This window comes from Cariama cristata, unplaced genomic scaffold, assembly GCF_000690535.1.
Source record: "Cariama cristata isolate BGI_N322 unplaced genomic scaffold, ASM69053v1 scaffold3164, whole genome shotgun sequence".
Classification (NCBI taxonomy): domain Eukaryota; kingdom Metazoa; phylum Chordata; class Aves; order Cariamiformes; family Cariamidae; genus Cariama; species Cariama cristata.
In genome coordinates this window covers 12,559-37,570 of record NW_009611035.1, presented here as the reverse complement: position 1 = coordinate 37,570, position 25,012 = coordinate 12,559, and the positions used below count along the sequence as shown (strand labels likewise).

Below are 25,012 nucleotides of genomic sequence, written 5' to 3'. Positions count from 1 at the left end.
TGATAGACTGACTTAAAAGTAATAAAATAATGGATTTCTGGATTTGTATTGAAATTTCTTAGTCTGATTGTGTATAGAGCAGATTGGGCAAAACTATAAAAGTCTGACCAGTGTTAACAAGCACAGTGCTGACTCAAATGGGTGAACCCAGATGTTGTATTGTTCATCTGCTTATCCTGATGGAATTGCACATTTAAATGATGCTTAACTTCTTGCAGACTGTTAACTGAGATAATAGTTATGTCTTTCCACAAGTCTTGTTTTGTACATTTTAAACTAAGTTTTTTTTCATTTTTAAAAAACATTGAGCTAAAATGATGCTTAACTTCTTGCAGACTGTTACACTGAGATAATAGTTACGTCTTTCCACAAGTCTTGTTTTGTAAATTTTAAACTAAATTTTTTTCATTTTTAAAAAACATTGAACTAAAAGCATTTGCTGTTAAAGGTTATGATTGATAGTATAAATTTCTATTCTAGCTTAGTACTCTGACCTTTGCCTGTGTTCTTGGAAGAAAAGGAAGCCGGTCCATGAAAACTCAACTTCCATCTATTCATCATGTGATTTTTGCAATTATCCAGTCAGTCAGAATCTTAGTTTGCCTCTAGTGTAGGCTTTATTTTCTATTAGATCCTTCCTACCAGCTAGATGTATATGTTCTGTCAGTTTATAAATGGAATTTCATCCTAGCTCATTGTCTGTGCTGTGAACGCTACACTAACAAAATGTAGCACCCACACGTTCGTTGCTCACTTGTGTTCTTTCATGTGCAAGAATACTTTGTTCCTTAGTAGTTCCATTATGTGCTTCTGAATTTATTGGTCATTGTTAAAAGTTATCTGGAAAGACAAACTGTAGAAATATAAGCGGTTATTTGTTTACTTATTAAAATTTGTGAAGGAAAAGGCATTCCGATTGCTTGCTAGGGGCTTTCAAATACAACCTTTAGTAGCAGAGTGTTGAAAAGTTATTTGGAGTATGGATATTAGCTGACAGCTCAAAGTCCTTTAAATTTGGGAATAATAAATATGTATAAAGCATTTTATTTAAACGGCTGGCTGAAAATACGTAGTCATCTTGCATGTTACTGTGTACTTTCTGGAAGGAATGTAGTATTTGTGTTTGCTTATGTATAGACAATAGAGTGGTTTATATTTTAATATTGGGTTTGGCAGCAAGAGTAGTCTATTGGAGAAATATGATCTTATTCTTAAACATGCCAAATATTTCTGTAATACATAGACATGTAAGTAATGACTTACCTTTTCAGGTCAGGCAAGACAGCCTCATGAATTTTATGAATTCCAAAATTAGCAGAACTCATAATTTACTTCTCATAAAAATTAAATATATGTAGTACTAGTTGTATGTTGCAGTATTTGTGCTGCTACTACATGCATGCCATGGTACTAGAAGATTTTTTTTTTTTAATGCCTGTTGTTAGCTGTAAGTATTTCAGTAAAAGTCTTGACACTTAGGCAAAATATTAAAAAAAAACCAACAAACAACAAAACAAAACCCCCCACAAACAAAAAACCCCAAAACAACAAAAAAAACCCCACAAACCAAAAACAAACAAAAAACCCACCACACACAAAACCAAAAAAAAGAGAACCCCCAAACCAACCAAACTCCAGCTGTTTATAAGGGAAATGAACTAAACAACTATACTCCTGTTTCTATTAATGCAGCTCAAAAGTAGTAAGGATTTTTTTAGAAAGGGAGTATTATATTTGATTGTAGACCGTCTTTAATCTGTTAGTTCAGTGGTCCTTAAAGTTTTGTACATGGATTAAAGCAGCTTCCTTGTATTTTTTACCATATCATTATTTTAAATTATCATATTTTTTACCATTCATCCAAACTCTCAATATGTTGCAATATTTTAGTAGAATAGTTGCACTGAAGGAGTTGTGAAGGTGTTTGCCCTTTCAGTTGCCATAACCTCCTCACTCAGCAGAGTAGTAGGTTGGCAGAACTTCTTAGCAGAATTCACAGGCAGTATTTATTCTCAAACCAGAACCTAGCCATTATTAAAAAAAAAAAATAAATCCACCCACTTTCAGTGAAGTGACACCATCATTAATGATGGCTAATTTTTGAAATACTTGAAATAACTGAAATAATAACTGTGCTTATATACTGGCCTGTGCTTAATTGTATTGTGACTTACAGTAAACTTGTCTTGTTAGGAAAGAAATTGTGGTTATTTCTTTATAGGAAAAATATTGATAGACCAAGGCCAAATTTGAGTTTTCTCTAAAGGTTTAGATTATTGTTGAGAATTGAAGTTCCTTGTTTTCTCACAGCTTGTCAGGAGCTGCAAACCATGTGAAAGAAGTATGCGGTATTTTCATGTGTGCAGCATTTTAACATGTTTGATATTGCGGAGAAATTTTAAGAACTTGAAACATGTCTTTTGAAATGTAAAATTTCTTTACAAATGAGATATACTTGGAAGTTCTTCAGAGTTACCTCTCTGTTGCCAAAGCAGATGAGGGTATTTCATGCTGCAAGTTTCTTTTGTCCAAATGCAAGAAGTATTTCTGATATCCTTTCACGTGCACTTTTGAGAAGCGTGCGATGCACCTGGAATGTGGAGCTAGTTGGACTGCACTTCTCTCTTAATAAAAGTTCCAAGGCAGAACATGAACAGAGCAGTAGTTATTTGGGGAATTTTCTTGGCTGTTTCATAGGTCATTTAGATCTTACTTCCTCTGAGCTCGTATCTCTTAACATTTTCTCATTGTAATAACCTCTGAAATCATTTCAGCAGTCAAAGTGAGGAGGCCTGTATCTTCAGATAAACTTCACAGTTAATGTTCATGCTGTAAACCATGACTTTCAAAATTCATTGCCTGATATATGAGGCTTGGCAGGCCACTTTGACTTGTCTTTTCAGACTGTATTTCAGGTTCTCCATTCGTTTTGATCATTTATTATTAACAAAAGTTTCTGTATTTTTGTTGGCTCTGCACCTGATTTGAAGTAGGTTGTCTAAAAGTTCTGATACATTTGTTTTGAAGTTTCTTCCTGTGTGTCTGACAAGCATAGCTGCTGCTTTCAATTTCAACATCTGTTTTATGGTATTAAGTATCTGCTCAGTGTTAGTATTTCTTTCAGAATTTTAGTACAAGTATTCATGATATGTAAGTGGTGGTGGCTGTAGTTCTTCTTGACGCAAGGACTGGTGGTGTTGACCCCTAATGGGCTATGGATTGAATAGATTTTTGTGTGTATGTTTCTGTGGGATTATGACATTATTTTTAAAAACATCCTTAATTTATATCATTATGACTCTTGCATGTGTTCATACCAGTATTTGCCAATGAAAACAGTAATTGATTCTTTCCTCCACTTCTGGAATTGTATCATGGCCACTGGCTTTGCATTGGGATTGGCCTGTGCCCGTTTCTTTGCCTTTGAATTTCACAAAACTGCGGAGATGAACCAGTTCGGAATCTGGCCCTCTAAGTGTTTAAGTAGTGTTATGAGCACACCTGTTAGGTGCAGGCTGAGACTATGAACTTGTACGTGTTTGTCATACTTGAACTGGAAGCATTAGTTGAACTATGACATATAGTAGAAATAGAGATATTTTTTTTTTCCCCCCACTGGTGGTGTAAAAGGATTACTAAATCAGGAGGAAAATAAGATCTTCCCGATCATTCAGGTTGTATAAGCTGTTATTTAAACATGAAATACCTGTATTATCTAATTTGTAGGAAAGGATAATTTTTATCATGAGATATGACTCTTTCCTACAGACAGAAAAAATCTTGTGCTGTTGATACACTACATTTATACATTCAAGCTCGTTTATTTCAAGTAATAGTGTACTGTTTCAGTCATACAACTATATATGTATTATTAAAAATAGGTATGAAGCAGGTAGCTTCATTAAAATGCAATAAAACCAGTTTATTTTATGAGACCTCTAGATGTTATTCTTCCTGGTAGTCCAAAATAATACACTAGTGTTTTCTGTAATTTTTTCCAACACATTATTGTCTTCAGTATTGGGAATGTTGTTTTTAATACCTAACCTGAATAATGTTTTTTCAATTTAAGCTCATTACTATTCACAGTCTGTGAGAGAAACAGCTCCATCAGTTGAGATAGATAAATATTTTTGGCAAAGATCTCTCTCAACAAAATTTTTTTTTTCTCTTGAAATGGAAAAATTTTACTGAAATATTTATGTATTTATGAGAGCATTTACAAAACATTCTCTAAATTTTATTGAAACTCGATTTCTAAAACATATGTATACGGGGTTACCTAATTTTAGTTTACTGTGTGTTGTGTCTACGTGTGAAGAAACAGATTTTTTTCAGACTAAGTGTAAATGAGACCTGGTGCCAAAAAATAATCTGGATCATTTTAATGGTTAAGAAACTTAATCAGAAGTGGGCTCATTTTCCCAGAATGATTTCTGCCCCCCCCTCCCTTTTCTTTTCTTTCCTTTTCTTTCCTTTTCTCCTCCAGACCAGTCTGTAACCTCCTTCTGTTAGTATGAATGCTTTTATGGGGGGTTATACCCATCTGTTTTCTTAAATAGTTACTTTGCCTGCGGCCTAATAGTCGTCTTTTTAAAACAGCTTCAGGCTCTCCTTCAGATATGGCCCAAACTGCTGCCTAGAGAAGCATTAGAATTGTTGGATTTCAATTATCCAGACCAGTACGTCAGAGAATATGCAGTGGGTTGTTTAAAGCAAATCAGGTGAGTATATTGTATTACTTCAGCATGCAAGGATTTCTGAGGTGAAAAACTGCATTCTGTTTGTTTATAGGAAAAAAGAACCCAGAGGAAAGATTTAAACACGCTGCCTTGCATGAATAGATGGCCAAATAAAGCAGTCTGATTTCTAGATAAGCACATTGGCAGTCAAATAAAGCCTTCTTATTTTGACACTTTGTATTCAGTGATTATTATTTTCCATCTTGCTAAGAGAACACCAATGTACCTTTGTCCCAGAGAGAGTTGTCTGTTCACCTCTTTCTTGGACAAAGGGAGAGCAGGATAGCGTGAGAACTTTTTAATAACAAAGGGAGAAAATACTGCAATAATCAAATACTATAAAAACTGCCATCCAGCCGCCTCACACTCTGTGTCAGGTATTGACTCTATCATTTAATAGAAATGTAAGCTGTAGCATATAATAAAAACCCAGAGAATTACGGATTTGTTTGTTCTTCACAGTAGCCTTCGCTGTCTGCAGTTCTTCCTTTATCGCATATAATTTTGCTCTTCACTGTAACCTAGGGCAAGATTTGTATAACATTATTATTTGCAGCATTACTGCATATTTCCTGTCCTTGAATTCTAAATTCTCTGTTGTGAATAGTTTAGTGATTAATTTTTTTAGTGGTCAAGGCTAGACTTTTGGGGTAAAAAAAAAAAAAAGAATATTTTGACTTCTTTCAAATGCAAACAAGCAATTTTACTGTTGAGCTACCCTAATAATACTGAATTGTTACAGCTGGAATTATTTCCCGAATTCTTAGTTCTGTCTCTGAAGCAAAATCATGTTCAGTTGGGTGTCAGAAATCAATTTTCAACGTCTTTAAAAAGTCTGATGAAGGCAGCTGGTAAAAACTAACCTAAAGGTGAACCTATTAGCTGAAATAAAAAAAAAAAAGCCGAAAATAAATGCAACACAGCACATTTGAAAGTTTTTACCAAATTACTGTACTTTTTCAGACTAGATGGAGAGAATGAAAGAATTAAGTATTTGCATCTCTGAAGTCTCCAAGTGATGGACAGAAGAATTTGTACTATTTTCCTTCCATCTTAGGCAGAGAATTTGAATTCTGCAGGCCTTTTAGAAGAGAAGAAATACTGAAATGTAAAAAGTCAAGGAACATTCACATTTGTTTGAGTAACATAATCGTCAAGTGTGAGAGGTTTTTTGGGAGGGAGGAAGGGAATACAGGATTTTATAGAAAAATTGCGTTATTTTTATTACGTCAGGATATTACTTGAAGTATTTAATTAGCCTAGGGACTTTTCAAAGGTATGTTTGTGAACTGTGGCTAAATACTTAGGTAGGAGTAATTTGGACACTGTTTCTTTTATCAAAGGTGATGTACTTTTCCTAATCCTCTAAGAACCTTCATGTTGTTGGCATGATTTAAAAAAAACAACAAAGCAAACAAACAAAACTCTTAGACAAAACATTTTGTCTAAATGATACACTTTGTAGGTATATCTTAGACACCTCTTAATTGACAGACTTTTAAAGACTCATTGATTGAATTGCTTTCAATGGAATGAATACTCTTCTCCCCCTTCTTTGTAAGCTGAGTGACTTTAATAGATATATGCAGTTATTCTCAGTTCTTGTCCATGCCCACTGCAACTGACTGCTAGGTTACAGTGATTCTTTATGTGGTTCCAAAGGTTCAGCTCCTCACTCAGAGGGTGAGTGGTCAAAGGGAGCCAATGTCCAGTCTGAAATAATTTGAAATAATTAATCTGCCAGATACTTAACCTAGCACTCAGGCTGAGATCTTGATTGTGTAAAATCCCACGACAGTACACCAGACTTTTACTTATAGGTTTGAGGGCCTTAAGATTCTGTTAGAGGTATAGCTTACTGATGAATTGGCCAATCTGACAATTGCACCAAGTCGTATGGTGGTGTCCTTCTCCATGCGACTGAAAAATTGGAGGACACTCTTGCTATTCAGGCAAATCTGTCATCCTTGGATTTGCCATATGCATCTGAATTTCTGGATTATCATTCATCTAGTTACTCTGTTATTAACTGCTTTTATGTACTTCATTTTAGTGATGAAGAGCTCTCTCAGTATCTTCTTCAACTTGTGCAAGTCCTGAAATATGAACCTTTTCTTGATTGTGCGCTCTCCAGATTTCTATTAGAGAGAGCACTCGCTAACAGGAGAATAGGACAGATGTTGTTTTGGCATCTAAGGTAGGAGTTTTTCCCTTGTGTCTTTCTGAAACTGTTGAGCCTGATTGGACTTTCAAATATGATTTCTTGAGGATTGTTCTAAATGAGCCATTATCACAGTCCACTACAAGTCCTCTTTATGTTTCTTTACCTTTGGTATTTATAGATCAGAGCAAGCCTATAATTAAAAATATATTACAGTGGTTTGTAATCTACTGTTTGACAAAAGTATTCCAAACTGCATTCAGCTCTAACTATCTGATAAGTTAGGTTTGTATATAACCTTATTGTTTGTTTTGGCTGTGTGTGCAGTAAAAGTACAATATTTATACCTCACAGTTGGGAAAAATTTATATTATTGTTGAAGAGTATAACAGAAAATAAAAACAATTTAATGTGTTGTTGCTGCTTTTCATGACTAGTTCCATGAATGGCCGAAACCTTGCAGAATGGACTATAGGTTGATTCTGTCTTCAAAGTAGAATTTATTTTAATATTTCTAGATAAAAAGAGCAAGTACCACATTAAAATGTTTTGGAGGATAATTGGCTCTGGTATAAGGTTCGGTGGTTTGTTACTAAGTGTTTCCCCTCCAGCAAATTTTGGCTTTTCCCTTAAAAAGATTTGAGAACATGTGGTTTAACATCAGCCCTGATTGTCAATATCATCTTGAATGACTTATCCAGTACTACGTTCTTGAATAAAAGGGGTTCCTGAAAACAAATATCCAATCGCTACCTCTTAATGTTACTCTAGAACAGTCCTAGACCTTGAGACAAGTGGCATGCATTGAAAACAGCCAGTCCTCATAGTCTTCAGCACATAAGTGTTCTGTTATTTCTTAAGAAATCTAACTTTTTGTTATATCTACGTGACCATGAGGCGTCATATACATTTGGTGGTTTGGGGTTTTGGGGGGTTTTTTGTTTTGGGGTTTTTTTTGTTGTTATTTATTTTTTGTTTATTTTAATGACTTGAAGAATGCTAATCTGATGAGAAGCTTTTCATCTTACAGGTCAGAGGTTCACATACCTGCTGTTTCAGTACAATTTGGTTTGATACTTGAAGCTTACTGCCGAGGAAGCGTTGCTCACATGAAAGTGCTTGCTAAACAGGTATAGACTTCCCTTCTCCTGTAAATCTTGACTTATCCTAGCTTGTAACTCAGATACTTGTTCCATGGCTCCTATGGGGCGTATTGGTTACCGTGACAAAGTCCATCTGTTGGGGAGCGGGGAAGAGGAGGAAGCATGGGTGAGACAGAGAAATAAAAGGGCTAAATAGATGGATGATGGAGCAGTCCTCCCTGGCACAGAAAGCAGCTAGTGCTGTGGGTCCTCAGAGATAGGGAGCTGCTTTTATAGAGTTCTGAGATGTGCGAGATACTTCAGCAGTATGCAGATATTCTGGACAGAGCAGTAGATTGTCTGGATTATTAACTGAAGAAGGATTTCTGTGCACTTGAAGTTCAACACCTTTTTTTTCCCAGTAAGGATGGCTTGTTCAATAGAAACTATTATCTTTCTATCTAAACTTATCCTGATGACTCCAGTACTACTTCCTGCAGCTTTGGCTTTTGTTAAAAGGCAATGCAAAAACCCCTGAAGTTGTAGTATAGTGTAGTACTGTCTGGAAATAGAGGTGTTGAAGTAAACTGAATACTCATTTTAGTGTTAATATAGATGTACTGTTGAAAAAAAAGGAGAGAGATATGTTTCCTTTTAAATACCCTAAGAAGTATGAGAGGTTTGCTTTTAAATACACAAATAAGTGTATCAGCAGTTCACTAAGAGATGCTTACAAATCATGTTTGAGGTCTCTAATGCAGTTTTAACAAGTTAATTTAGATTGCTACCATAAAAATATTTGAAAAATCTCTTTCTGGAATTAATGTATTGCTGTATCAAGCCACAAAGACTAAATCAGTAGATACTTGTCTGATGAGCATTATTTCTAACAGTTTTGATATTGTCTACATTGAAACTATGTTTTGAGAGCCATATGAAACAGGAATGTGGTGTTGAGGTCTTTATTACTGCAGTTCACAGGACATTGAGAAGACCATCTCTTACACATGTGTGCTTGTTAGTATTGTCAAAATCATAAAGAGATTAGGTGATGAAATGCTTTAAGCAATAAACCTAAGGTCAGTAAAGTTTTTGTGCACTTCGCAGGAAACAAATGTCAGTACAATCAAAGAAGGGGCAAAAAAATTCCCAACTGTGCAAACACGGAAGAAATTCAAAGTAGAAATACTTCAAAAAGTTCCTGTTTGTACAACACAGGTTCCATTTTGTTCCCTTGTCACTGATGTTTGTACAGCTCCTAGAATAGTGGAAAAGCAGAGTGCTTTTGGTTTTGACAGATGGCTGACCTGGCAGGTCTCCATTGCCTGTTTTATAATCAAACTGCATACAATTTCCACAGCATCCTGCCTGACAGGGTTCAGTCTGTCTGTAGGAGTGGTAAGTTTTGACTCAGCACCTTGTAAGTTAGGCTGGAGCTTCCTTGTATAGAAATCAACTTTTGTAATTATTACATTGATGCCATTTGCTAGAGAATATGTGTATTACTGATCATGTTAACTGTGGCTAGTGCGGCTACAGCTGATTGTTATAACAACTATTTTGTATTCGGCTAACAAGTTGCTTAGATGTAGATGCAATGGAGAAATTGTATTTGTTGTACGTGCTGTCTAGGTTTATCACTGAAGGGCTTTTTTCTGTTAGTGTTGTGTACATTTACATCACTAGTTTACTTGTTTTCTCAGAAATTATGTGCTGGTACAAAACTTTGCAAAACAGAAGAAGGGGAGATAAAAAGGTTAAACCCACCCATATTGATTGCAAATAATTGCCTTGTCTTTTTACACCTTTTTAAGGTAACAGTATTGCTTAGATGAGATACTATTATTTGGAACACCTTAATGGATTAAAGTATTTACCTTATGTCAGGATTTTAGTGAACAAACATTTAAGCCTCTGCCCCGTAAAAGTTAAGTGTGTGTAGTTATGTATGTGAAAATTTTCTGCCAAGTAGTCATACGGCCATACTATATTGTATGCAACTAACGGAATGTGTACAATGAAGTATCTGCATCCATAGCTTATCTCAAGTAATGTTTGATTTTGTTAGAGATATGAAGCACTCGGTATTCCTATTTACCTTAGTATGGATAGACACACCTATGTTATGTGCTTTGTTGACTTAATGGATGAAAATTGTGTTTTGAAGAAGGAATTTGTGTAAATGTATCATACATTAAAACACCTCATTCATTTTTTTGGAAATGTTAAGTCATGCTTTAAAAAGTGACTCAAAGCTTAGGAGCTTTCATCCCATCAATGCCTTTGTTATTTAAGAAAAGGGGATTTCTGAGGCATGAGTGACTTAGAAAAGGCTGTTGTCACATTTTTTCAGGATTTTTGCCACCTTAATTGCCATCTATTATTTCCATTTTTAACAAGTTGTGGAATTATTTAATACTTTGTTTTCTTTTGAAATGGGATTTTGCTTTGTATTATGTGTAAAATCAGAGCAATAACTTTTAAAGATAAACTATCTCTTTCAGGTGGAAGCCCTTAATAAAATGAAGACTTTAAATAGTCTAATTAAGCTGAATGCCATGAAGCAAAGCAAAGCAAAAGGAAAAGATGCAATGCATGCGTGTTTGAAACAAAATGCTTACAGAGAAGCACTTTCTGATCTCCAGTCTCCTCTGAACCCTTCTGTTATACTTTCAGAACTACAGTAAGTTAAGAATGAGTGAATAAAATTTCTCTGTAGCTTTTGTACAGAACAGTAAAGCAGAAACGCGTACGTGTTTTAACTTCCTTTGGCTGTATTGTTCAGCAGATATGGGGAACTCAGTCACAGGGAACTTTTTCTGTAGTGACAGAAGGTCTGTTGGGAATCTTCCTAAGGTTAAGATAGCAGTTAAGTCAGAATTTTTTTGTGATCCACCATGAAACTTAATACTCTCTTAGTCAATACATTACCATAGCTAAATATATTTAAATGTAAGCCTAGAAGTGAATTAGACTACATTCCTGGCTTCTGTTTATAACAATAAACACAAAAGCCATATTAAAATTTTTAACAGCACTTAAATATAAAGTCTAAAAATTGATGGGAAAGGATATGAAGAAAACTCTTTTCTCTGAAAATGCAGGTACTTAATTTAAGCATTAGATATGTGTATGCCAATCACAGTATCTAATACATTCCATCTATAATAGGTATGTTCATAACTTGGTAAGCGCTTATAGCATAGCAGCAGAATGAAAGCAGAGATGACTTCCAGTTCAGCAGTACTTAAACGTTTACATGTTCTGTTGTGTTTTGAACAACGTTTGAATCGTTTCAGTTGAATTATTCTTATTTTACTAAAACTTTTGTTGTATTTTCTTCCAGCGTTGAGAAGTGTAGGTATATGGATTCTAAAATGAAGCCTCTGTGGATAGTATACAACAATAAAATGTTTGGAGGAGATCTTGTAGGGATCATCTTTAAAAATGGTGATGGTAAGCAATGCTAAGAACTTAAAATTTTTCCTTTTCCTTCTTTATTCCCACACCTGCACTTAAGCTGTGTTGCTCTATATTGCCATAATATAAACATAGTTTTTTCTAATATCAGTAAACAAATTCAGCATCTTCTTCTGACTGGGTTTCAAGTATTGACATTATCAGTCATGATGATATAATTATGGCTAATCCCACTTTAACCTCTAGGCTTGATGAGTATTTTTAGATACCTTTTTCTGAAGGCCTCATAAACATTAGAAAGTTTGTCTACAACACACTGAGAAATTGAAGTAGCGGTTTCAACCTTCCGTTCTAGATCTCCGACAGGATATGTTGACGCTCCAGATTTTGCGTTTGATGGACATACTTTGGAAAGAAGCTGGTCTGGATCTCCGGTAAGGATCTCTTGAGGGCTGGTTTATTTGGATGGAGAGTCCACTTTTAGCAGTAAAGCTTTCCTGTTTTTTAAATACATTCCCTACTGTCCCCTTTCTAAACATCTATATCGATGCCCAAAGGTTTCAACTGTCATAGCCGAGGTGAACAGGCTATAGAAAAAGCAGTTTCCTTAACTAATTAGATGGCTTCTCTTTGCATTTCATTCCCTAGATGACCCACATTACAGAAGAATTTAGCCATCAAAGCAAGTTTTGTGCCTTTTTTTTGGTTGGTTTGTGTCTGTGACCTTTCCAAATGGAGGTGTTTCATAAACTCCTCATGTAACAAACTTAACTTGTTAATGGTCACTGATTTTCCAGGCATATGCAAAAATGGGAACTTAGTGATTATGAGCATTGCAACTCTTAAGTTCTCACACGCATGTGCAAGTGAGGTACAAACATAGAACACAGCTTTGCTGGCCAGAAGTTAGCTGCTGAGGATTGCATCTGGAATACACCAAGATTCTCTAATAGGTAGAACTGATAGGCAAAACCCTCTCCAGAAATTAGTCAGCTTTAAGTACTGGTAATTTGGCGGCGTGGGAGGAGGAGACTTGAGATTCTTTGTAAGAGAATTTCACTATCTGGTTGAGAATTACCAGAACTGTGGAAGGCACAAATACAGGTTCTTCTTTTCAACATTTTCTTATTTCTTTTGGTCTTACTTCTTAAGGATATGTGTGGTTTGTGCTGCCACGGCCCCAAATGAATGTGTTACTGTCCAAATAAATTTTATGCTTGTGATCTATGTCCTACAAAATTTAACAGAAGAATGTCCACCTTGTATTAATTGCACAACAGACTTCATGAAGATGAGGGTGTTGGGAGAGAAGTTAGTTACTTATGCTTCTCTTCTAGGAGTGCTGCTGCACAAAGAAAATGATGATGATTGGGAACAGTCACTATGGATTTACCAAGAGTAGACCATGCCTGACTAATCTGATTGCCTTCTTGGAGGGAGGGAAAGAGTAGTGGGTTTCCTTACCTTGACTTTAGCAAGGCTTTTGAGTCTGACTCCCATAATATTCTTGCCTCTTGAGTTAGAATGTTACAGTCTGGTTGGGTAGACAGCTACATACTCTGCCTGGAGGTTGATGACAAGTGGATTATCACTGGAGTCTATATGGGAATTTTTATATTCTTAGCCTTGTCAGTATCCTGTGGTAAAAGACTTTTATTATTTTCGTATGTATGTAAGACAAATTACTTCCATCTGTTTTATGCTTACTGCCTCCTAATCTCAGTTACTGCATGTTTTCAGTTGTATTTTTGAATCGTGATAAATAGCAGATAGTCATTCAAGAGCAAGACAAGATTCTCTAGTAAGATGAGGCTGACAGGAAAGGTGATATATTTAGGAGTGAGGACTGTGAGCAGTCCTCCTAGTGCTGTGTACACTGAGACTTACAGTCATTGTGAACATCTTCAGCATACGTTCTGAAGTTCCACTTTGCATTCTTTTCTCAGTAACAAAACATTATTCAGACCAGAAATATCTTTGTATTTTCCAAAGTCTCTTGCAAAGCAGCTTTCTTGCCTTCATACGCTTGCTAAGATAAGCGTTACTTGTTTGTGGGAGTACTAGAATATTCCAAAAAGAAAGATATCTGGTATTGTTCAAGGTTATCATACAACCCTCTCGTACATGGGGAACTTTTCCAGCCAAATCTGTGCACCAGTTTTAGCTAATATAATTCTCAAATTCTAATTTCTTTTTAGAAAAGTAGTTCTAAAGAAGGTATAGGGTGTCACATTATTATAAACCATTTGGAGGCCATAAATTCAACTTAGTATGCCTGTGAAAGAGCGTAATAATGGGAGCTTCATAAGGCACATAACATCAGCCTGCACAGATAAGTGGAATTATAAACTTGTTACTTATGCTGCTTACGGAAAGATTCCTTTGAGTGAAGTATGGGATGAAGTAGGAATGTGAATAATAAATTGTTTCTGGAAGTGTATGTTTGCAATGATGTGGCTGTGTGTGTGTTAAGTTGAACACTGATTTGGGGAAGCTTTAGATAATTTATGTCATTATAAATAGACTATGAGGAGACTGATCCAGCATTTAGGGGCAAGGACAACCTCTGGCAGCTGTGGAATCCCTGATGAGGCATTCTTTGGTTGCTGCCTTCCCAGAAGCTTAGTTTGTGGTTCCAGCCTGGACCACACACCATGCCTAGCAAACAGGAATAGGGATTAGGAGTCATCAAATATGCTTTTCCTGACTAAGGCATTTTTTAAACTCAACAAAGGAAAACCAAAAAGTGGCTCTGATGTCCAAGATTTTTCTTAAAACTGTCAGAAGAAAGTAAGTAGAAAGGGGAAGTTCCTAGTGAGAATTGAAGTTCTATAATTGGCCTCTTCCATTTATTTACTTAACTGGGAGCATCTTCCTTCCGTTCATCCTCTCATAGTTATGATTATAAGATAAAATTCTGGGATTGAGGCAGGGTTACAATTCTATGTCTATCAAAGAGAGATTAACCAGGCAGTTGCCAAAGGAAGGCTCTGAAATGGCCTTGATTACAAACAGAATTGGACAAAACAGCACTCTGAATGCCTGGAGATAAGGAAGCAGCTAAGAGGGTAAGACTTTGTGATCTTCATGTTTACAGTCTACAACCCTCTCGGGAAGAAGCAACTCTAAAATCTATGGATTAACAACAGTGGTAATGAGTTCTGTTGCTATGTTCATGAGTCCGGACTTGTTGTCTTGCTTCTTTTTGCTTGAGTCAGAGGCATGGTGTCATGCGAAACAGTAGTGTCAGATAGATCTGCTTTCCTGAAAAATACAGCTTCGTACCTCCACTCAAAGAGCGGAGTCTTTTCTTCTTGCCCTGCATCATCCTTTGAGGCTTTGGTTTCCTTGAAGCTGTTGCTTCCCTTTTTCCTTTTGTGGATGCATAATGGATTTTGTGCTTTTCAACTTTTTTCCACTACAGGAAGTCTGGTAACTTCATTCGAGTAAAAGCAGGGCTTCTCACTTGTTTTACCGGTGTAAGAGCAGAAGCACTTGCTGTTTGCCTCTCTTTTCCAATCAATAATACCTTGCCACGAGCAAACTGTACAGCTTGTATGAAGCATGGATCAAATGTCAACCAATATGCTGCCATCAAGGAGCTTGGGATAGGATCGATTTCCTTATAATTGCGCTGCAATCCGCAGTCAGTTATTTAGTAGTAGTTTAAAATGAAATCTTAGCCCAGTCTGTATCTAAAGCGAACGCAATATTCCCAATGGGATTTCTCAACTCTAGAGAGGAACACCAAATATATTGTTGGTTTTTGAAATCTGCAAAGCTGAAGAAGGAGAAAGGTTGGTCAGTTTGTTTGTTTGTTTAACTGTCAACTAATTTGTCTCATGGGTAAACTGGCCTCTTCAACACATGGTGTGCTTTGTTGTCTGGGTTCCCATGTGTGCATTCTGACTAAATACCAGAGTAAGACCAGGGTTTGTATCAGAAAAGGAAATATGTGTATGCGGGAGGATGCAACAGTGTACTCCAGTAGGTCCTTCGTCCTGGACTATCACTGGGTGGACTGTGGCGTCCATAACTGAATAAAACTTCAGATGTAAATTGCATCTGCTGCTCAGTACGGACCCAGCCATTAGACAGCAAAGACTACCACCCCAGACAAATGCTGCTCTGTCATTTAGAGAAGTCTGGCTTGGAGTCACTTGACCTTAGATGTCAGTCAGTCAAGTACCGGAGAGAAATGAGAATCCCAAAAAAGCATATTCTTTAATTAATCCCCATACCTATTCATTTCTAAGAAAAATTATTACCTGAAAATTGAGCAGGAAATAGTTGGCCTAACACATTAATAAGTATGTGCAGCCAGACTTCCTCTGTTCTTTCTGTAGTTTATCTCTAGTTGTTTCTTGTACTTTAAATATGGGCAATTATGGAACAAATGTATTAAGTTAAACAGTATTTGTATTGAGGTTGCATTTGCAAAGTGAGCAGATGAAATGAAACTTTCAGAGGTTCAGACCCCCTGAAAAGTTACAGCTCTTCAAGATATTTTGCTTTAAAAAAGTCTACATCTGAAGTTGTGTGTATGGGCATACTCATAGTAGGTTACATAACATCCTATCTGAGGAATGTTTAAATATTACAAATACCTATCTCAGCAGAGGAGCGTAACATCTGTCTTCCCAGTCATGCTGTGAGGTCTGCAGTGAGTGTGGCACCTCTTAGGAGAGTAATCCTTGCATCAAAAAGTATTTCCACTGCTTTACCTGTATTACAATGTTGAAGCTGTGTTAAGGAAGAAATTAGTAAAGTAACAGAGCAACAGAAAATCCTAAATTTGAGGAGTTCGACCTATGTTGAGTGACCTTTGCTGTGGTAAATTGTCATAAAAGTAGTTAGTGCTTGGTTACTTTTGGCACAGATAGAGGGAGTTCCCCAAACTGCTTTTTCATTTCACTGCCTATTTATGGTGAAATTTCCTTTTCACCTCTCTTAACATGTGTGAAGTCTGATGTTAAGCAGCTGTGTATGAATGAAATCAGAGTTCACAAACATGTTGAAAAATGTATTTCTTACAAGACTAAAGAATGTCATTATTTTTAAATCATTGGACTCAAAGTTGCAGAGAGTGTGTTGATAACTACCAGAACTTGGTGTTGTATTTGGAAACATACTGCTTTGGAGAATAAAACTCTTGAAATAAAGAACAGTATTAAATAGAGTGAAGAAGAAAATTTTCTGTCCTGCCCAGGATTGCTGTATTGATCTGTCCATCATTTTTACTGGCATTGAAAAGCAGGGAGCATATCCTGCTGACAGATGTTGAAGTCAGAAAGACCAGGATGAGATGGAAAGGGCCCAGAGGATTTGTCCCTAACTTGACTCCTGTCAAACTGTCTCTTTGACAAGGATGTTTTTTCCTCCAGTTGTAAGCACACAGTTCTCAAGGGGCTGAAGGCTTTCATCATTGCTTGCTTTTGAAGGGGAAGTTGTTGGACATGTGCCCAGTTAAGCTGCGAGTAGGGTGGGTTGAAATGCCATGGAAGAAGGCCAGCGTGCACTTTAACCTGGCCATATTTGGCTTACGTTTGTTGTGTCGTGATAAGGATGGGCAGTGCTTCCTTGTATCATGAACGTGTGTGTTTGGTAATTACAGATACCCTTCTGTTCATTGTGAGAACCCTCTGGTCTAGAGACTTGGGGTTTTTAATTGAGAAACAGATTAGAATAGAAACGGGAAGAAGGCTCCAAATCTGCACTGCTGCTGCTTTTGTTTTGGAGTGGTGTTCTCTAAATACCCTGTTGAGTCTGGTTTTCAGTTCGCTTTGTTGCTGGTAGAGGAGAAGCACCAACTATACAGTTATTACTACTTGTGCCGTTTCAGTTGTGTGTTATCACCGAGGTAGAGAAACCATTCAGTTATCTAATAGCTATTATGCCAAAAAGTTCTGATTAATTTCATCTGGAATTTTTTTTTTCTTCTATGGCTTGGGATAATAGGCTGTGTGAGTTTAAGAGATGGGGTTCTGCTTTGTAGCAATCAAACTTAGTATCTGTTTTATATATAAATACTGATGACAACTCTGCCAGCAGTGCTTTTTCTTCATATAGGTAGATAGATATAGATATAGATATGCGGACACACACACACAAATTTGAATACATCCTGCAGTTTTTTACAGATCTTTGTTAGTAAGTGTTAGTCTACAGCTTGTGTACTGCAGTTGGATTTGCCTGGGCATCCATTCTTCTATACACGGATCCATGACCAGAACTGAGATAATAGTCTTGACCTGAGATGCCCAGCACAAGAGTAGACACCTCAATTTGTGATGCAAGTCCTGTGAAGTGTTTGCTTTAAGTTTTTATTGCATACATTGAGCTCCCATCTAAGTTGCCATTCCATTCAGCATTTTAAGCATCTGGAGTAAGGAAAAGTTTTGGAAAAATACACTTACTTATGTAGACACGTCTCTCCTTGATTCATATCTTTAACTGTGTCCTATTTTAATGCAATGATATTGCTGTAGATATTTTTACTAAACATGGTATGTGAATGCACAGGTATATTCTTCTGTATCAGGCAGGTGAAAAGATGTATTCCTGTTTTTCATTAGGTTTCTATGCTTAAAATTAGTAAGAGTTGGAAAACATGTTTATATTTAAAAGGACTTATAGCATTGTAAGTTGAAATAGGAAGAATGAGGGGAAAAGGCTAAGACCCTCTTTTCCTCATACACAGATAATTTCATCTGGAGTGAACGTCAGTGTAAGTCACTGCCTGTCTAGCGAGTATATTAACAAATGGAAACAAAGGGCTCCCTCTATGGTTTCGCCTATGAAATTACAAGTAACTGTGTACCCTAGTAAAAGGGAAAAATTAGGGTTGCTTATAATTTCTTTTTTTTTTTACATATATATATGTAATAGGAAAAATGAATGTTTTAAATGTATTACTGATATTTTAACTTTGCAAGCAGTATCTGTATGTTAACCTTGGAGAGTTTAATAGTCAAGTTAGCCCAGGTATTCAGCCCGCTCAAAATACTGATACACTAAAAAACCATTCTTGATATTTTTGATTTTAACATGAATCTCTGTTTTGTTTCAGAATATTGCCATACGGTTGTTTAGCAACTGGAGATCATTCTGGCCTTATTGAGGCTGTTTCTAGTTCAGAAACCATTGCTGACATTCAGTTAAATAGTAGCAATGTTGCTGCTGCCGCTGCCTTCAACAAAGACGCTCTCTTAAACTGGCTGAAGGAATACAATTTAGGGTAATTTCTACAGTTATTTTCTCATCTATAGCATAAGCTACAAAATTCCTGTTAGTTTCTATTTCAATATTGGGGGATGTGTGACTCTTCTGGCAGGTTTGTTGCTACTTATTTTTCTAGTATGTCAAATTCTGACTCAGATTCATGGTGCCCTTGGAATTCAAACAACAACCAGCTGAAATTCTGGTATTTGCAGCATTTTGACTGCATGTTGTTGAGTAAGTCATACTAGGTTTGGTAAAACAAACCAACCCAAGGAAACTGCAAGGGTCTCAAGTCTTGATGTTGTTGCCTCTTGTAATATTTGCATTTCTCCTATTCCTCATAGCTACTTTTTACAGTATTTTTCCTCAAATAAGTCTAGTTTTATAGCATCCTAATGGGCTTCTGGTTTAAACAAGCAAAAATCCTTTTTGAGGTCAAGGTATGATATGAATACAAGTAGTATGCACTAATATTATTTGTCTTTGGTTACAGAGATGACTTGGATCGAGCCATTGAAGAATTTACTCTGTCTTGTGCTGGCTACTGTGTAGCTACTTATGTATTGGGGATTGGTGACAGACACAGTGACAATATCATGGTCAGAAAAAATGGTCAGGTAAAAATCTCTTCTGTAGGCAGAATAACTACGGTATCTCTGTTGTGCAAGAATTATCTTTGGAACTTTTAATTTCTATAGTGTCTCAGTAAAAAAAAATGCACACATTATTAGAACTGATGTCTTTTTTTAACTGAGGATTGAAGAGAGCTTCAAAGAAAGGAAATGTAAGACCAGTGGAAGGACCAACCAATGCCAGTTTAGTAAGCAATTCTCTATCAAGTGAGGCTGTTCTATAGAACTTTCTTAGAACATCCCAAAGGCCTGCTAATGCTTCAGTCAGTAGTCTTAGAGTATCTTGTGAAAGACTGTGCTTAAAAATACATGAACTGCAGTTTTAAGCAGTGTAGTTTTCCTGAAGTTAGTCTCTGCAGCCAACCTCTGCAGAAATTTTCAATATGGAACTCGGTACTAGCATAATGTTGTGACTCTAAGTCTCAAAACCTGCAGCCTAGGTAAACTCTTAGAAATGTATTTTCCTGTTTGTTACTTTCTACTGTAATTTGTCTGATTTTATTTAAATTATTCTGCCTATAAAAATAGCCAGAGTTATAAAAGTGAGAGTTTTATAGACATTTGCAGTATTCTTTTAAGTTTTTACCTACTAGAAGAAAGCTGAAATGCCCTTATCTTTGATTCTAAAATGGGGGAACTGCCATGGGTTCCTTTAGATTAACTTAAGTTCTAGTAGCTTTGCTCCTGACTTTATGTAGGAAGCCCTTGGGTATGATGATGTTGAGCCACATGGGCTCATCATTGGGCTCATTTTTCTATCTGATGTTACCAACAAGATGTCTCTTAGCAGACATCAGAAGCTTAAACCTGAGATAATCTTTTGCACACTGAGTTGTAGCAGTGGTCACTTGTAGGAGCATGGATGTTATAACTGATTTTAAATAAATCTTGAAACATTTTAAAACTAAATGCTCCCAAAAGGTTGAAACCGTGGGCTGTGGAGAGTAGCATTATGAGTTAACTGTTCTTGATACCAGCATCCTGTAGAGATATTAGAAAAGTAAAATATTTCACTGGAGAAATTAATTTTCACTTCTTTTTTATTTTTAGCTCTTTCATATAGATTTTGGGCATATTCTTGGAAACTTCAAGTCCAAGTTTGGAATTAAAAGGGAACGGGTACCTTTCATACTCACCTATGACTTCATTCATGTTATTCAACAAGGAAAAACAGGGAACACTGAAAAATTTGGTCGGTGAGTATTATTTTGATCTCTTCCTTTTGTAACTGAGATGGTCTCTGGTGATAACTTCCAGCGCATCAGGAACCTAACTGGGCTTGGTTTGCTCATTTGTACTTGTGTGAAAGTGTGCTAATGTGTGTTTACAATACTATCTACTTCTCTGCCTGAGCTAGAATGTATACAAATTACTTCATACATCAGAAACTGCAGCTCCGCAGTGGAAAGATGCAGTTCCTTTTTATCTCCTCCACTAGGAGATGGCAGATTCTTCTGGGCTCATCTTTTTTTTACCTTCAGCAGGACTGGGCACTAGGGAGGGATTCCACAGAGTATTGTTCAAGTGAGATGAAGCGCTGGATTTAGAAAGAGGCTCCCTTCTGCCCTTTCTGTCCATCAGTGCACATTCAGTGTGCTAATCAAGGCTGACCTTACTTAGGTGCTTAGGTATATAGAGCTGTATATAGAGCTCATAATCCAACACTATTGCACGCCCCTTCTCATCTTGGGTTAGAGAGCTACAATGGAACATGAAAGCACGTGACAAGGGAACGCTACGCTCTGTGATCCTCCCTGTTAGGTAGATTTTTCTTTTTCCCTTCCGTATCATTCTCGCCCATTGACAGGAAGGGCATTCTGAATGTTTTGCTCTCACTTTTCGTCCTCTGAAAACTGATAGCATTTATTGACAGACACGTGAAATTAAGTACTTAGGTATGGCTTGACAAATCTTATGGCTACTTCTGGTAGAAGCAGCTGTATGTATATTTGTAGTGGTGTGTCTAGGAAGAATGGAAAACAACTGCCAGTGACCCATGTCTTCCTGGAGAGTAATGAAATCCACCTGTAGCTCCATTTTTAAAACCATGAAATAAAGGCTATTAGGTGACTGTTCTGTTGCAGGAGCTGTGGAATATGGAGTACTTTAAATGGCAGTAGGATTCCACTTTCACTTGAAAAATGCCTCGGAAGGGAATTTATTCTTTGAGGTATAACTTGTCATCTTAGCCTGAGGGGTTCTTCCCATTTCCTGTGGAAACGTACAGATTAGACGTTGGACAGTGGCACACGTGAGGGCACTGAGCAAGTTCTCAAGTGTCTGCGTGGTGGGTGTTAATGCCAGACCGGGCAGTCGGTTCAATTTTGACTGTGTTTGCAGGAAGGAATTACCTTAGAGACAGACTGGCTTGGTAGGGATTACTATAGAGCTTTTGTTTTTCCACTGTAGGTCCGCTATGTAGGATCATCAGGGCATTTTGCTGAACAGATTCTTAGGGAGATGGGACACTGGCATTACCCTTGGCATTTTTTGCTCTTTCTGAAGAACAGAGGGGATTTTTTAAGCTTTTCGTCTTTGTACTGATGTTTTAAGGGCTTGTTGGAGAGGCACAAGGTATTTTTGTGGGAATGCGTTGGAGGTTCTGTAGGCATCTCTGTCCTTTCTGTTACTGTGTTCCTACGATGTATGTGTTAGACCAGGTAACAATTTTTGGAAATCATTACATATATTTGTCAACCATGTACGTTCTCACATGTTGTCTTCATTGCATGTGCTTTGTGGTCGAACACGAAGGTTCCGCCAGTATTGTGAAGAAGCATACTTGATTCTGCGAAAACACGGGAACCTCTTTATTACACTCTTTGCACTGATGTTAACTGCAGGGCTTCCAGAGCTAACCTCTGTCAAGGACATCCAGTATCTCAAGGTAAAGTAAGGTTTACAGCTTAGCAGCACTTAGCCCATTTCCAGTATGTGAATTTTGATTCTAAAATTAATACATTTTAATTGTTTTCCATTTATCTCAAGTTTTCCACATAGTTATCGAAGCTTTCTTTTTCAGCTCTGTAGAACAAGGTCTGTAGTCAGTCCTAACGCTGAAAGGAAGCTACGAATATACGTTCCTCTCAACCGTTCTATAAAGAGTTCAGCATCCCTGCATCTTAAATGTAGTCATTTCAGGGATATTTTATGTTTTGGCTGATGCACAAGCATAGACCTGTAAAGGTGAAAATTATTTGCTTAGTTCTTCTTTGGTTTTATCTTTAAATCCAGAAAATACTATTGATGTGTTGCTCAATGAATGGATGAAAAAATGTCAAAACAGAAAAAAACAGAATGTGGTTTGTGTTGAAAGGTGAAGGAGAACTTAACTGTGTTTTTTAAAATTCCTAACAGTACTTCTTTTCCTGTCATCTTAGGACTCTCTTGCCTTAGGGAAGAGTGAGGAAGAAGCACTAAAACAATTTAAACAGAAGTTTGATGAAGCACTCCGGGAAAGTTGGACTACTAAAGTGAACTGGATGGCTCACACTGTTCGAAAAGATTACAGATCCTAGAAGATTTTTGCGTTTGCACTAAGCTGAATGTTACCTTGATAAGTGTTTTAAAAGGGGTTCTGTAGTATGGACCAACAAAACTTACTTTAAATAAGAAAGAAAACAAAACAACAAAAAGAAATGTGCTGAAATAATTCCTGAGTCTTTTGCACTCTGCTTCTGAATGCTTGATTCCAAGACTGTCTCCACAAACGGTGAACATCCTGGATAATCAGTTCCTGCTGTTTGCACGCTGAGAGCTACTAGGCATTTTTAAAAATTCTTTGGTACTTTATGGAGGTGTAAATAGTTGTTTTTATACGTTAGGGTAATGTACTCTGACATACTTGGGAGGTTTGAAGACCTCTGACAGAACTGGTCTTTGTTTGGAACTTGAAGAGTAAATTTTTTTATATCCTAATCTGGCTAAAAATGACCATATTGTGTATATTTTTCATATGAACTCTGCCCTACTGTCACAGATGCATTAATTCTACTGTAAATAGCAACCGCAGTATCATCATACTACAGGGAGCTGCTTAATGTCTTACACTGCTGCCGAAAGAAGAGCAGATATTTGTAAGATGGGGGGGTTGGGGGTGGTGGCGGGGAGAGACCTTTGAAAATGGTGCAGCACCCAGATGTTCAGGGTTGCACAATTGTGTTCCTCTGAGATAACGGACACAAAAGAAGCCCTTCAGTAAGAGGAAAGTTAGGCCAATTCCAAGCGTGTCTGAGAATCCCTCATGGGTAATGGTCTCCCGTTTGGCCTCTGGGGCTTTGTTTTCAGCTCCTGAAGAGGCACACTTATTTCAGGTTCAGCAAGAAGCTCCTTACAGCCTTACATTGAAATTCGTATCTCCGATTAGTTGTGCCGTGCAAATGTACTCACTTATGTATGGGAAATTTTCATTAAATATACTACACATAGTGATTTTTAGAGCATACATACCAAAAACCCCAAATGTTTGGAAAAGCGAGTGTTTATGGGAAAAGATCATTCCATAAAACACCAATGAGAAGTCATTAATCTTTTCTTTCTGTATTTATTAAAAGCTTGCAGTAATGTTGCTTTACCAAGATATATATGTTGAAGATGGTTGCTGAAGAAACTGGATCTGTTTTAATTTATTTAGTGAGGTACCAAGCTTTTAGGTGCTTAAATGGAGAGCAAATTTGTTACGTGCAATAGGGAACTGCTGGTTAAAAGATGTAATATACTGTTTCTGAACATCAGCAAGATAGACTTTAACTACTGCTTGTTCTCCAAGGAACACTGGTAGCTCTCAATTCTTGTTGACATTTGAAAGAGAATTAAACATATATATTTACTTTTTGACTAAACAGTTGTTTTGCATAGAAATGTTTTATGTAGGAATTTAATTAAAGGTGGTTTTACTTTCTTGAGAATGATTTATTTTTATTGGTGTTTCTGGGTTTTATTGTTTCTTTTAAAGGTCAAGAACCTATCTGGAGCCAGGATGGCTTTTTATGTAGTGGTTCAATTCTCTTGTCCTCACCCTTCAGGCTAGTCTGTCTGAAAAGACCTCTGCTTCTAGAATATTGTGAAAGTAGCAAGTGGTTTGTGGTTTGGTTTGGTGGTTTTTAGTTTTGGTTTTTTAATAGTATAGTAGCATTTAAAGTGTGTCATTGTTTCCCTTTTTAGTTTTTTTCCCTTATTTTTAAAGTATATGGGAGGAAGGGTAAAAAGAAACTACTTTGCAGGTGATCACTCAGAAAAAAGTAATTTCATCCTCACCTAGTTCAAATTTGCACAAGTAACCGTTCCTGGACACGTTATATTTTTCTGTGAGGCAGAGTGCTCAAACATCTCTGGTGTGTTGCCCTGTTGAGGGAGACAGAACCTTCCCAGAACTTGAAATAAAGTTGGCAAGTTCATCTTGGCTGCTCGGGGCCTGATGTGCAAGGTGTGCGATGGCAGGGAGCATGATGGCATCTTTATATCCGTAGCTAAAAAGGCAAGTCCGTTCCACATTCCACCCCGGCTGCCTTCTGAGAATTTGAACAAGTCATTCAAGTCTGTGCCTTAGGCTCCCCTCTGCACAAATGGAGGAAGTAGCATTGACCTCCAGATGCAGAAATGCCTTCCGTCCATTACCACTGGGATACTGCACAAAGTAAAGATGGTTTGTGTTGTGAGATTTTTTTGGATGTGACTGTAGTGCAGGTTATAAAAGTACTTGAGATAAGCAATCTGATTTCCTCACCATCTTCTTTGAGATAGCTACTATTTAGA

At 36.9% G+C, this 25,012-nt stretch overlaps 1 protein-coding gene across 1 annotated transcript in view; it reads left to right on the top strand.

Annotated features, from left to right (window-relative positions):
* Nucleotides 1–24,162, top strand: part of PIK3CB (phosphatidylinositol-4,5-bisphosphate 3-kinase, catalytic subunit beta) — a gene marked incomplete at its 5' end in the record, with an annotated part of 27,524 nt that extends 3,362 nt beyond the window's left edge. Inside the window, 11 exons of the mRNA XM_009698073.1 lie at nt 4,603–4,724; nt 6,796–6,939; nt 7,934–8,033; nt 10,490–10,668; nt 11,332–11,441; nt 11,761–11,839; nt 18,475–18,642; nt 19,120–19,243; nt 20,309–20,454; nt 22,013–22,145; nt 22,639–24,162. Coding sequence (XP_009696375.1) covers nt 4,603–4,724; nt 6,796–6,939; nt 7,934–8,033; nt 10,490–10,668; nt 11,332–11,441; nt 11,761–11,839; nt 18,475–18,642; nt 19,120–19,243; nt 20,309–20,454; nt 22,013–22,145; nt 22,639–22,776 — 1,443 coding nt within the window. The remainder of the gene's footprint in view (nt 1–4,602; nt 4,725–6,795; nt 6,940–7,933; nt 8,034–10,489; nt 10,669–11,331; nt 11,442–11,760; nt 11,840–18,474; nt 18,643–19,119; nt 19,244–20,308; nt 20,455–22,012; nt 22,146–22,638) is intronic.
* Nucleotides 24,163–25,012: the final 850 nt, after the last annotated feature.